This window comes from Ursus arctos, unplaced genomic scaffold, assembly GCF_023065955.2.
Source record: "Ursus arctos isolate Adak ecotype North America unplaced genomic scaffold, UrsArc2.0 scaffold_7, whole genome shotgun sequence".
Classification (NCBI taxonomy): Eukaryota; Metazoa; Chordata; class Mammalia; order Carnivora; family Ursidae; genus Ursus; species Ursus arctos.
Genome location: NW_026623089.1, coordinates 48,203,940 through 48,218,398, shown reverse-complemented (window position 1 = coordinate 48,218,398; position 14,459 = coordinate 48,203,940). Strand labels below are relative to the sequence as shown.

Sequence of the window (14,459 nt, the reverse complement as noted above, 5' to 3'; positions counted from 1 at the left end):
TCGCCTAAACTGGCAAGGCTCATTTTCACATAGAAGCATGGACAAAGCACATGTTTCTCTCTAAAACTCATCAGAAGATTATGAGGTTTTCTGGAAAAAAAAAAAAAATGGACATATCTACAGGCGCCATTTTTTTCCTTTAAGGCTGGGCTGCTGAAGTTCCTATTTCCCAAAGCCAAGTCAAAAGACATGGTTTGAAATGGAATGTTTATTTTTAATTTCCTCATCTGAAACAATTAGATGACACTGAGAGGGATGGGATATTAGGCCTCCATCTCTGGGCTTGTTTTGTTATCTATGAAAATTTCCAGATGGATGGGGCTGACAGGAAGGGAGGAAGCAGGGCCAACTTTCCGTCAGGCGCGGCAGACACAGTGCCTAGGGCCCACCAGACTTCCAGTGACCTACAAAAATGCCTTAATTTTCATTTCTTTAAAATCAGAAGGAAAAAATAAACATAATAATAATGAATATGTGATAATGAATCCAGCCTGGATTATAGTCATCTTCATATGAATGCAGTCACAAAATGTCACTTTTAATATTCTGTACAGAGAAAGGGACCCAAAAACACACAAGGACCTACACCCATGAAAAGCATCATGTGACCCTCCAGGCAAACCCTGGTCCCCAAACGTGCTGTGACCACTTCGTCAGTAGCACCACCTCCCTTGGCCATAACTTTCCACCCCACCACGTCCTGGGATGCTCACCACATGGTAAGTTCATAGACAAGTTCCCTGAAAGGCACACTATACCTTGACCTTGGTCTCAGAAAGGTGGCGTGGATGCCTTTCAGTCAGCCACTTCTGGAAATTTCCAAACAGAAGTTTCCAAAGATTTTCATCACGTGCAATTGGAGAACAGGTATTACAGCCACCAGCGACGGTTTGCTTTCCAGTTCTGTTATGCTACCCCTTGAAGCACTCTCAATCCTTTATCTCAGTGGCTCCTGGCAAGGCAGGGCTTTGCTGGACTCAGCACACACCGAAAATAAAAGTCAGAGGACATAGCACAGACCATAATGAGAGGCCCCTCTGTGGATTCTTAGAATCAAGGGGAGACGGAATTTTCTACCTCCTGAACTCAAATCCTCCCCAGAGTCAAAATGCTGCCAAGACCCAGCTGTCTCCTTGGCTTCTCTACCTTCAGCCTAATCCTCGGCAATGCTCATACGAGAGAGTGATGATATAACGCCTAGTGAAATCTCACTTGATATCTTGTTCTGTTACCTCATTTTTCCTATCTTTGTCTTTTTCCTGTACTTATGCCCATTTCCCCTCTATCTCCTATATGATGGCTAGGCTTCCTGACTCTTGTAAAAATATATATAATTTAAAAGTCTTAATGAAAAAGATCTAGTCTGACACGGTATTTTCAATCCTCCATACCTAGCAAATGTCTGACATGCAGTCAGTACTTAATAGGGATCTCTCAACTGACCGATACCTTTAAGGGCATGGGTTCATGGCTCTCAGCTTCATCTCTGTTGTTGTGATGAGACTGGTGGCCAACCCTCCCATGCTACGCTTTCCCATCAATCTAGAGTTGAGACGGGATTGTCACACACACACACACACACACACACACACACACACACTCCCTTCTCCCAAATTCTATGAATAGTGACTTGTGCATCAAAAAGTCCCAAGGGCACCTTTGCTGCAAGAAAGTCTATTTTTAAACCACAAATGACTCATCATTGACCAGGGTCTCCCCAAAGCTACAATTTGTCAGGCTGTCAGAAAGAAGGACAGGGGGAATAAAAACAAAGACAGAGGTCACGTCTCCATTCTTATCTGCAGCCCGTAAAACCTATCATAAAGCTGGAATAGTCTACACCAAATCTCAGCACAGCCATGGTTGTGTTAAGTGTGAGCTTTGCCCTTGTGTTTGGATTAAACCATTCTGAGCGCTAACCTTTCTCTCCAGCTGGCTCCTACCCTGATCCCTTGGCAGTCCTGCCTGCACGTCTGACTGTGACTTTACGTAGAGGACCAGTGCTGCGTATCAGGGAGAAAATCCAGCCCCTATGCATTATAAACACACGCTCATTGCAGAAGACAGAAACAACTACCTGAATCTTCTAGGGAATGCATTTTCTTCTTTTTCCCTGTAACAATCCTTCTCTTAAAAGAAGCAAGAGGGCTGAAACAGTGTCAGATAATCCAAAGTTTTCTTTTGAAATTCTGGAGAGTGGTGAGAAGAGAAGAAATAATTCATCCTAATTTTGGAGAGGAGAGTAAATATGGATTTATAGACATAGTTATCAGATAGAGTTTTCACAGGGAAACAAATGAGCCATCGGGCAAAATGTCCTCAAAAGTCATGCATAACAAATTTCAGGACGAAAAAAATCCAAACAAGCCAAACCAATGCATTCAGCCTTGCTAACCTTCCACAACACAGCTGAGCTCTTACCTCCCCCTCTGAAGTAGTACAGAAAAAAAGGGATCATAAAATCAAAAACTTCAGGGCCTCTTGCCAAGGGGGATGAAATAAACGAATCCCAAGTGCCCACCTGGCATTATCTTCGTTCTTTTCCATTGACTTGAAGTTGCCCCCATGATGACAGCCTGAAACTCCAAAATGGGCATAAAAATCACTATTTGCTGTGCCATTCAATGGATAATATTTGCCAGCACATCTTCGTTCATTTTGTCTATGGTAGCATGAACCCAAGGGATCAAGGAGGAAGGGACCTGGACTGGAGAGAACTGTCCTGGCTCTAGCTCAGCCCCTGGCTAGCTGGGTGTCCTTGAGCAGGTCAGTTCACCTTCATGCGGCAGGAGAAGATGAGGGGACACAGGGAAGAGTGGCACCAAGTGAATTCTGAAGTCTCTCCAAGTTCTGACATGTCATTCTCCTTGCAGCAAGCCTGGATGGTCTAGCTCTGTCTTCCCTCCCACTCCTAACATAGTCCCTGATTTCGTCCAAGGAAATGCCAAAGACGAACAGGTCCCTGATGCTTCTGGATGCTGTCACACATGGTGTGCAATGAGAAATGAGGCAGGGAGCTGAGACCACCTCACCCAGCTGGGAGGGGGAAGGACAAAGAGGAGTTACCTTCTGGGCGTATCCTCCACCAGGTTTGTGCTCATCTGATTTTTTTAAAAATGGCCTTTTGGAAAGCTAGATGAAGTAGAACAGTTGAGTTAGGGTTGCTCCCATGTCAGAGAATCTAGTGTTGCCATTAAAGGTTAAATTCTGCAAGGGGACACCGACTTCCCATTGGGAGTTATTTACAGATTCTTTGCCCTGAGGGTGCCTCCCCCTCCCCCACCCCTCCATGGGCCCAGCTCCTCCTCCATCTGACGGTCTATTCTTTCAACAGCTGCTAGCTCTCCTGTTGTGCTCCCTTCACAGATGTGCAGTGCTGTTCTGAACATCCCGCCCTTGAACTTTCCCTACCCATAATTTTCCAAACCAAAGCCTGGCAATAAAAATGTCAGGGAGGGATAGAGCAAATTGGGGGGAGAATGTAAAAAGGAAAAAAAAAAAGAAGAATAGGGAGATGCTTTGCACACACAGTGACTTGTGTTGACTTCCTCAACAAAGGTTAAATGCATTCCGGGACTCAACAAGGACATCAAGGCGGAGAACAGCAAGGAATTTCTCAGCACACCACCTGAAAAGGCCAAGTTCCATAAAGGAGCTGGCACGGAATAAGGCGGTGGGCTTCCTTCCCTGTGCCATGGGCTCCCTAGCTGTTCTTCCTGCGAGGCAGGGTGGCATGCTCAGGGTGAAAGTGAAAACAGCCTTCATAGTGCTTCACAGTTGACATTTGGCTGTTGTGGAGGTGACGATACTGTCCTCACAGCTCTGCCAGGTGTCCGCTACAAAGGTGGCACACAGAGGCCCTGGGTCAACACCTGTGTGACAGCCCGTAAGAACAAGACCAGCCGGAAGAGGAAATCGGATATCTGACGTCGTTACAAAGACCTCCACAGAAACGGCTTTGGGACCAAATTCTCCTCAAGTCCATTGCTTTAATACTACTGACTTTCTAGGAACACAAGGCAAAACTATATCAAGTTAACGAAATCCTGCAACTCTCTAAAGAGATAAAAGAATCTAACGGAGAAGTAGGGCCTCTCTCATTACCTGCTTTAGTGTCCCAAATGACAGGCACAGAGGACGAGGTACACGTGGTGGGGGAAGCAAAAGGTCTTTCTACTGGGAAAGAATCCCTTAAATGGGAGAAGCCCTTGAGAATCAATCAGCTTTCCTTGCTCTTTGCTAACTTGACCCTATTCCATCACCCAATGCTGCCACTCCACTGAGATAAAAGAGAAGGGAGTCTTATTAAGCCATAATTTAGGGAGAAATGAATCAAGACCTAAACAGACATCAGACAGCACATGTCCCGCAGCCCTGTCCCACATGTCTCATGTCCTAGGGAGGAAGCGGTGCTGGGACCCCCGTAGGCACTGCTGACTTGCAGACTTGATGGCCCCAAAGGTAGAAAATGGGAAGATGGAGAACAAAAGAGAAAACAGGACAGAGGAGTTGGCTAAAGAGGCTGAGCTACTGCTCATTCTTGCAACTCCTCACTAAACCCATGGAGTCACTTCCAAATCTGGAATTGTACTTCGAGACACCTGGAAGAGAGATGCCTTTAGACACGCTGGGTTCGAATCCTGCCTCCGTGACTGATGAGCCAAACGTGGTTTGGAACAAATGCTGCATCTTCAGCCTCTTCACCTGCACAGCAGGAAGGGTAGTCCCACCCACCCGATCAGGTTGTTGGGAGAATTCAGTGAGGTCGCGTGTGGTGTGTATTGTAACGTGCTTAGCACCATATCTCGCACGGTCTATGATCAGGGAATGTTAGTTCGCCCAGCCACCTGCCTGTCTCTTCCTTTCCAAGGAGCATTTCCAGGCTGGGGGGCTAGCAGCCCACCCGTGTGAATACTCAGCAGGTAAGATCGCTGGCGACTGGCCGGGTCTGCACTGCTCTGGGTATTCCCATCACATCAATGGTCCCAGTTTTATTTTTGGAGACGATGAAAACAATCTGGTTGATTTCTACTGCAATCTTAAAGATAATCTTCCTTAACCACACCTAACCCTAAGCAACTTTACCGCGTGGAAAATCTTCAGTGTTAGTACACTGAAGAGGTCTCAAGTGAGCAAATGAAAACAAGATGAATGAGCCCATGAATACAAACGTGAAATGTTAAATGAATGTTGAAGACCTGGGGAGGACCATTTTCACATCATAACACCACCATTACCCTGGAATCCAGCCCTTGGACAAGATGCTCTCCAAAATTTGCACTGCTCTTCCCTCCTCCTTCCTAATGTCCATATCCCCAAAGCAGCATCGCTGATATGAGAAGCCAAGAGCAAAGAGTGGTGAAATCAGCAGGCGCCCCCACCATGTGCCAGCAATTTTGGAGCAGATAAAGTCATTAAGGAAAATTTTAACAATGTATAACCTTTCAGCTTTACTTGGCTAACAGCAGGTAGTTTGCCTTGCAGAGACATGAGCCGGCACTGAAGTCACCAGCGAGCAGGACTTGACCTTCATTTTCAGAATATGCAGTATTAAATATTCATAAGCCACATAACTGTAGCATAAGAAGTAGCTGAGTTTAAACATGAATCAAAGGAATAAATATCTCCCCGCAGGTGAGTCATCCTTTCCAAGAATGCCCCTGGAAAAAAAGCAAATACCCAGGGCCTGGAGCCTCTGCCTCTTCCAACTTTCTCTTGAAATTCTAGAAGCAGCAGGAACTGCGGCATTATGCAACCCATGGATCCTGCCCTCACACTGACATCGTTGGGTCTTTTTTTTTCTTATCTATTAGAGAAGAATTACTGTTCCTATGTCAAAGAGAGGAAACAGACAGGGATGGAACCCACAATGGTGACATTATCACCCACAGGGTGTCTGGGGCACTTTTGACTCGGTTGTACAATTTTTTAAAAATCTTTGCTTCACAGAGTATCAGAGCGTGTGGGAGATCAAGAGACATCAGAATTAGGAGCTGGAGTGGCATATGCCTTAAATTGGGCAGAACACCTTTAAAAAGAATGAAGAAGAAACAGTTCTTTTGGGCAATACCTACCTCGTGTGGCTAATTTAGTATCTTTTGAGGGATGGGATTACTGTGTTTGGAGGGCTTCACACTTCTCTGTGTCTGTAAGGACGTGACACTTGTGTCTACCCAAAGAGCTGGTGGAACAACTCCCTCCGCTTGGGTGTTTCTAGAGAGTCTACCGCTGGGATGATGAAGTGTAATTTTAACACAGTTTAGTGTAATTCTCTTTGGCTTTCAACTCCAGGAGCTCTGAGCGCGATCTGTCTTAGCTAGATAGCAATCACTTGAGGCTGCACAAGTGATTCTTCTGTGGCGATCCCTCTAGGAAAATTAAGACCCAAAGAAGGGCTCCTCAACTCCTTGAATGAAAAAGAGCTGCTCAGGGACCTATCTTGGCCTAACAATGGGAAAGGAAAGATGTGTAGGAGAGGCTGTCTTTGGAAATGACTTACCCACTGCCTCTTGATAGTACAATAAGCTTTGAAAGGTTCACAAGATCATAGAGCCACCAATTACGGCATTTCTTTGAACTGCCTCGCCCACCTGCTGCCCCACAGAAGGGGAGTAACCAAACCACCCTGCCTGCCAGCCCATTCGCACAACCTGAATAGACCTGCCTGACAAGGAGCCAGCAGGGCAGACCCCCAGAGCCTCTTCCTCGCACTCTTCAAAGGGCTGGGTGCAGAGAGCCTCACATCTTGAACTTGTGCTGAACTTGTCCCTACCATTGTGGGGGAGGTCAGTTCTGATTAAAATTCATGGAGACAAGCCACCTGGCAACAGTGTCTGCCCAATTAGGCTCATGCAAAGGGAAAGCCTATAGATTTATTTATTTAATTGATATGTTTGAAGGGCGTAAATGCTAACAAAAATTGTTCTGAAGAATACTAGGTTTTTCCAGGGGGATAATATAGTGTAGCTTCCCAAGAGAGGTTTAAAGCTCTCTTTTCCAAGATACCCAAATGGTCAGCCAAATCACCAGTGTGTCCAATCAATGAGAGTTTTGAATGAAAAGATGGATTTTATAAATTTACATTCAGCTTTCTTACACATTTTCCGTTTGCACCTTAAGTGTGGGTAGCATTTCATTTTCTCTTGTTTACTATGCTTGATCACAATGTCTAATACGTTCTATTTTTATTCCTGGGAATCTATGGACTTGCTGTAAAGGTCACTTTACAGATTCTCCTTCTTCCCCTTACTTAACAGCGCATGCTTCACAGACTACCCCCAGAAACACGAAAGACGCCTTGGTACTGGCTGTGCTGATCGGGTCACCCACACGCAGAACCTTGGGAGAAGGCTATAACCAAACGTAGTAATGCAAATGGGAAGTGGAAGAGCTGACATAAATAAACATTAGGTCTTCTTATAAACCAAGTCTTGCTATGCCAAACCACACAGGTCAGTCACAGAGAAGAAAGACTGAGGCTAGGACAGTCCGCAGGGAGAATGGGGACAAGCTTGATTCTAAGATTATTGGCATTTTTGCTGAAAAAAGTGGAGAATAGGATTGACTGTCCATCTTTGGGATAAACGCTTTGCAAGTCCTTAAAGAGAAACCAGAGCCAGAGAGGGCTCCCAATGCTGGCTTTCCCAAGACTTAGTAAAATCATAATGAAATCCGAAGGACACTGTGGCGCTGCTGGGCATCCAGGGAAGGGGCTCTTTGCCTTGGGGAATTCCATTCCTTTCCATCCTCTTATGTGGAGCCAAGAACACCAGAATCTACTGAACAAAAGACTGTCTCTCAGCACCCACTGTAAAAAAGGACACAATTCGAATCCGTCTAACAAGAGCATTTTATTTCTGAGAAATACAGAGGAACAGAAAGGGCGGGGAAGGGAAAGAAGGTGCCGGGGCATCTCTCCTAACCGATCACCACACTCACCTCCACGTAAGGGTTTGCTCTGTCTGGGGCACACATACTACATGCCCAAACCCATTTCCTGAGCCTGGCATGAAGTTGACAGGGTATGCACCCCCTGACATGTGAGAACACTCCTCACTCCTGGGAAGAGAATAGAGAAATAAGACCAGGGCTTTAGAAGATCTTTGGTTCAATTTAAATATGGTCCAGAATCATTAAGAGTAGATATTTAAAAGAGGCTTACCTTCAATGACATACCAGTTGGAGTTTTCCAGACTTAAATAGCTCTTCTCTTTCTTGGCCAGGAAGAGCTGATGGAGGGAGCGTGTAGAATCTTGTCTCCTGGAGAACTGTGAAAGGACCCTTCACCTGAGGCGGTGAAGGCAGTCCAGCCTTGTGCACGGAGACGGGCTGAAGGACCTCTGATGTTCTCAGACTTGGCTGATTCCCAGAGGCAAGTGATTAAAAGGGTGCTTTCTTTATTCTCCCTGACATGGCATTTTGGCCTCAGCACCCAGTTGCACAAAATCCTTTGGCTGGTGACCAGATGCCTCTGAGAAATTCAGAATTTAGGCGTGCATGAAATTACTACCATCCTGAGCCACAGAAAAAGAGCAGTAAGCTCAGAATTCAAGCACAGCAGGGTCTGCGCCAACAAGGACAGAAAGTAGGTTCCTGGAACCAAACTCTAGTAGGCAGCCATACTACGGATAGAGTTCAAAGAGGTGAAAACACTCTCACAGTGGACAATGTTGGCAAAGAATTCAAGGCCACTGCCCCGCTGTCAAGTTCATGTCACCACAGAAAGGCGCATCAGACCAGCTTGGCTCCAGCCTCCCAGTTGTTAGCCTCAAGCTTGCAATAGAGTAGTTGGAACAAATGAGGCACCCCGGGGTGACACCTGCAGGAACCAGGGCAGAGCTGGCCACCACCTAGCAGCTCTGCTCAGTGACCTCTTCTGCCTCCTATAAAGTCTTAAACTCTGTCACAAGACCCCGCTGCAGGTTCACCCTAGAGTACCAGTTCACTGAGCTGGCACCCCAGGGGTCTGAACGAATGTCCACTCTAGGAAATCCTAGATGGCCGTGGGCCTCCACCTCTGGGAGTCATCATGAACTCCATGGGAACTTCATCCCATCTGTTACCTTCGTAAGTTAAGAAGCACCAATGAGCAATGCTCCCACAGAATATTCTCATTGATAGCAGCAAAGGATGGAGCCATGCTTCCTAATCTGACTTCCCGTAAGATTAAAGCAACAGAAACCCTAATGACAAGAGGACCTTACAATCATGGCAAGAATGGCTCAGGCCCTCGTTGTCTGGATACCTGTAAGCCTCCCAGTGGCTGGACACTCATACCAAAGCCCCCTTAACCTCTCGACATCTTTAGCGCAAATACTTCGACAGGAAACAGCTGTTTGAAAATAAATAGCACCCAGCAAAAAGGTTTACCCTCAGATACCTCTCCCTCCCTCTCGTGCAAGCAGGATCAAAGTAACCTTCCTTGTGAGAGCTTCTATTCCCATTCAGAAAACCAGCACGGAGTAGCCCTGCCTTCCTCTGACAGCCTTCCCAATTTTGGTGTTAAAGTAAATCCATTGATCAATGCGGAGGCTCATGATTGCTTTAGAGAAGAGGGCAAGACAACGTCTTTGAATACTCACTTTGACGAATCTATGAAGTATATTACAAGTGCACCAATGCTGAGAGCAAAGACTAAGACAACCTGCAAAAGAAGAGGAAAATGCCATCACTTAGGAGCCGACGCTGGGAAGCTTCGCTTTTGGGTTTTGGTGTTTTTTTCGACACACACGGCAGCAGCTGAGCAGCAGGATTCCAACTGCTTTCTGGGGCCCGCTTGGGAATCTCAGCCCCTGGAGGCCTCCACAGGACGCCCTGATGCGGCCTCCACACCTTACAGTGGGCGGCAGCCTCAGCGCTGGCCAACAGGGGTCAGGGCAGACTCTTGTATCTATTGCGCTGGTCTCGTCTTGCCCTGTTATCAACAGGGTTCAGCTTCTCCGCACCTGGAGTCAGCATACTCCAGTGGGAAGAGCAGGTAAAAACTTAGGGTGGTACAATTGGTCATGTTATGTGCAACCTGGGCCCGGAGGAATGCAAATATGGGAATATCAATTTTTCACAGTTCTGCCGAGATACAACTTACATACCATAAAATTCACCCATTTTAAGCATAGGATTCAATGACTTCAAGTAAACAGACCAAGCGGTACAGCCATCACTGTAGTCTGGTTTCCAACATTTTCATCAATCCCAGTAAGACCCCCTCACACCCGTGAACAGTTAAATCCCTGCTCCTGCCCCTAGCCCTAGGCAACCCTGATTTACTTCCTGTCTCCAGGCAAGAACCATCAGTTTGAAAAGCATAAATTTGCTGCTTGTACAAGTGTGTGTGTGTGTGTGTGTGTGTGTGTGTGTGTGTGTGTGTGTAGTTACAACGCTTCTCAAGTATTCTGGAAATGGTTTAGGCGAGGAAAGCCACATTCAGGAATACATTAGCTAGCTACACAAGAATCCTTGTTCATCTTTACACTCTTCACTCAAAATTAATTGCCACTGATAAAAAAGACAGCTTGGCATCTCCTTCAAAGGATACCTGTCACACTGAAGTCCCCCCAATACATATGTCGCAGCTGAGGCTGACACTGACACTTCTGCCCCCACTCTACGTTCCAGTTTGTTTCTTTAGTCTTTCACGGAGGAGACCAGTAGGGCAACTAAATGGAGCCTCAGAAATAAGAAAGATGAGAAGACTGAAAACAAAAGTAAACACCTCTGCTACACACAGTGCCAGGGCTCAACAAATGCCTTTCAGACACGCTAATATCCTAAAGGGACTTTGGACGGGAAGAAGTGTCAGTGTCCTCAGAGTACCTGCACGTTGCCATCCCTCTGGCATCGGCTGGTGGAGAGAGATGAATCCCAATTTAGGTAATGACTGAGCACCGTCAAGCTGTGTGTATGAGTCTGTGTGTGTGTGTGCGTGCGTGTGAGAGAGAGAGAGACAGAAAGGATCACACGCACACACATCTGTATTGTGTGTGTGCACCAAATAGCAGAGAGGAAATGCAATGTGCACACGGTATTCACTGAAAACACTGCAGAACCCCATGGAGCTCCCGGACAGGCAGCGGACCACACAGTGAACACGGACACTTAAACGAACAGCCCAACACCGCGGAAGGAAGGCACAGCCTCGCAGCTCCTGACAAACTGTCCTTAGGAAAGAAAGTGGTAAAATAGTACACCGGTGGGGGTTATTTTATTCTTCCACTTTGTCTCAAACACTAAGCCACGCTGTAGCTGAGTCCAAGGTAACATTGCAGTCTGCGGGCCAGCACCCTTTCTCGGTGCTGATCCCCTCGGCAGGCTCACCCCAGGCTCTGCCCTCACACTCACTCATTCTCTGCAGTCATCCACAAAAACAAACACGAACATAAACAAGCCTCAGCTTTTCCCTCTATTATCTGAATGAGGCAGCAAAACAAATAGCTTAAGATTAAGTTTGATCGTGTTGCTATTCCTGAGACATAAGCGGTGAGATCCTGGCCCAGACCTCATTCTCAAAATGCTGCAAAGAGAAGGGGCGTGGCCAGGACACAGGGGAAGGACCTCTTCTTCATTCATAACCAGCTGATCCAAGACTAATCTCTGTCAGCTGGGCTGTGTGTGTGTGTGTGTGTTTGTGTGTGTGTGTGTGAGTGAATGCTGAGCTTTGGTCAGAGCTGGCTGTACAGGCCAATGAGGGGAGGGAAGGGGAGGGCAGAGACACAAGGGAGAAGGGAGGAAAGAGGATAGAAGCCCTTGCAAATGGCATGTACATCATTGTGAAATGAGCTCGGAATCTAAGCTCTCCTGCAATGGTGAGGATTTCCCAGCACTGGGGGGCCAGAGGAAGTAGCTGACACTAATTTGTCCCAGCTGCCTTTGCTCGGCCTCTGTGATGGGGAATAATGTGCAGCTTATTTAAGCAAATCAACCAGTGACAGGAGGGGAGGACTCCTGCTAGCTTTTTAAGACGCAAACTCAAATATCAGCCTCTCTCTGATAGGGTAAGGGAGGGAAGAAATCCAGGAGGAAAATGACCTACAAGAACTGAAGATCTTGATGAGTGAACCTATTCTTGGGTCCACACGTTCGGCCAGGAGGCTTGCTCTTGAGGAGACACGGTGTCCAAACTCTTCTATACACCTGCCTCTAGGACTGACATGATCAATGGGGAGGGGACCGGTTTCTCCAGATTAAGACAACTGTGCATGTGATTTTTTAAACTTGGTAAATGGCTCTTTATCATGTCAGGCTTGATTACATTGTCAGCCTGGATCCAGGTGCTGCAGAAATGAATCAGTCCTTTGGATTACGCCATGAAAATAGGAATCCAACAAAGATCCATCTTCTGCGGGGCCCTGGCAAAAGACTAGCGCGCTCTCTCTCTCTGTCTCTCTCTCTGATAAATCCCCCACTGTTGAGAACTCTGTTCTAAATATGAAAAAATTCAGTCCAACTACACAAAATGGCTAGAATTTTAGCCTAAATGCTAATGGTTATGTTATAGAGTGTCCCCAAATAATTATCTAAGTATTTATTTCACATCTGCTATACTTGAGGCCCTAAGAAAAATGGGAAAAGTCCACTTGGAGTCATGAAATATACTTCTTTGTGGAGTAATCCTTACACAGTAATCCAGGTTCTGTTATGCTATTATGAAACCGGTGCTCAGTTGTACGGCATAGGTATAGTCAGTCTCTAATAAGGTATTGACTAGGTAGAGACATAAATGGGAGATGTGAGGGATGAGCGGCAACCATAGGGCTCTTGTCTCAATATGCTCTTTGTCCTCAAAGTGTCCCTTCTTCCTACCTGCAATGGCTACTCGAACATCCCTTCGGTAAGGGGGAAGGCCACTGAGAGTCCTTCCATGTGCCTTGACAGTCCCAGGGATAAAAGGCACTGAAGCCCACAGGACATGGTAAAATGAGGCCAAGAGAAGCATAATACTCGAGACGGAGAAACACTAGCCCTCCAGCAGCGGAATCACAGAAGACCTCTTACAATAACCAAGCACTTTACAAAGCGCTGTCGCAAACGAGACCTTGTAAACGCAGTCTGACATATGGGACAATATGAGTATTCCCTCTCGGGGCACGCTGTGTGCTGACCTCCACCAGAGCCCTTCTAGCTTTTCACAGCCTGGGGTCCCCAAATCACCATGGCTACCTGTGATGGTGTGAACGGCCCTATTCTAAGGTTGACTGAAAATACCTGTATGCTATGGGGTGATACCAAGTACTGAGCGGTATTTACGGCGTGCCAGATTCCTCACAAAAGCGATTTGATTAATGTCATTGAAACAAGGTACTCTCGAGTTACCTGTTCTCAGAAAAGCAAGCTCAAACACGACCTGTGTTTGCACGGAAGAATGCCAGGAACATAGACCCACAGACATACAGAGACGCACCACATTAAAAAAAAAAGCTGGCACCAAGAGCCTGATGATAAATGGAGAAAGGAGAGAGGATATTCACAGATATTTTCATGATGGACATTCCAGCAGGCCCTGAAGCTCTCCCAAATGTCTCGGAAAGTTCATAAAGATGGGAAACTGTATGGCAAAGCACAGAATATGCCGTCAGGTCACTGAAGATCTTCAAGGAAAGGACGGTTCCCGTGGAGGGAATACAGAATGAATGAATTGGGAAGGTGGGCTCTTAGACACGCCGCCTGTTCTAGAAATTGGTTTCAAGTTGTTGAGCTCGACCCAAGTGCTTTCAACAGACACAAGTCATGACACTGCGAGGGCCTCCAGACCCTGACTGGAGCAGAGGCTCAGAAAGGCAGCTACCACCACAACCCCATCACTTGATCGGCATTTCTTAAAAAACAGAGATGCCTCACCCTGCCCTGGAACCAGAGAATGGCCAGCTGGGGGGACGGGGAAGCTGGGCGCCTCTATTTTTTCACAAACTCCTCCAGTGAATCTGATATATGGCCAAGAATGGGAGTCACTGAATTAAAGCCATTAGGGGAAACCACTTAGCTCAAGTCAGAGATTAATTTACAAATGTCGCCTTAACAATTAGCCCATTAGAACATATGTATGAAGCCCGCAGGCTTTGAGAATCGTGCTAGGAGTACTCTAGAAAGTACAGAGAGGAGGATGAATTAGTTCTCTCCTGAGCAGGTTTTATACATTCTGCTCAGCTCACAGCAGAACAAATGACCCTAATTAATGATTCCGCATGTTTGATTGGGGCCTAGCCAGCTACTGGCAGCAGCGACCCCTCCGAAAATGGACCATTTCCTACATATAATCCCAAAGGCACATCGCTATTTTTTTTATTGAGGTATAATTTATATACAATAAAATTCACTATATAAAAACAATAAACATGAGAACTCCCAAGGCAAACAATGTGGGGACGTTTTGTTTATGAGTGATAACATCATTCCACCATCCAAATTAAAATGTTTGGTCTGGTGAATTTAACAACTCCGACAGACATTAATTGAACTCCTATGTG

General features: G+C 46.3%; 1 protein-coding gene across 9 annotated transcripts in view; it reads right to left on the bottom strand.

Annotated features, from left to right (window-relative positions):
- The window catches only part of KCNMA1 (potassium calcium-activated channel subfamily M alpha 1), a 717,414-nt gene that overhangs the window by 345,872 nt on the left and 357,083 nt on the right, over positions 1-14,459 (bottom strand). For all 9 annotated transcript variants that reach the window (XM_057308339.1, XM_048218924.2, XM_057308341.1 and 6 more), the window contains exon 3: positions 9,582-9,643. In XM_057308339.1, the coding sequence (XP_057164322.1) occupies positions 9,582-9,643 (62 nt within the window). The remainder of the gene's footprint in view (positions 1-9,581; positions 9,644-14,459) is intronic.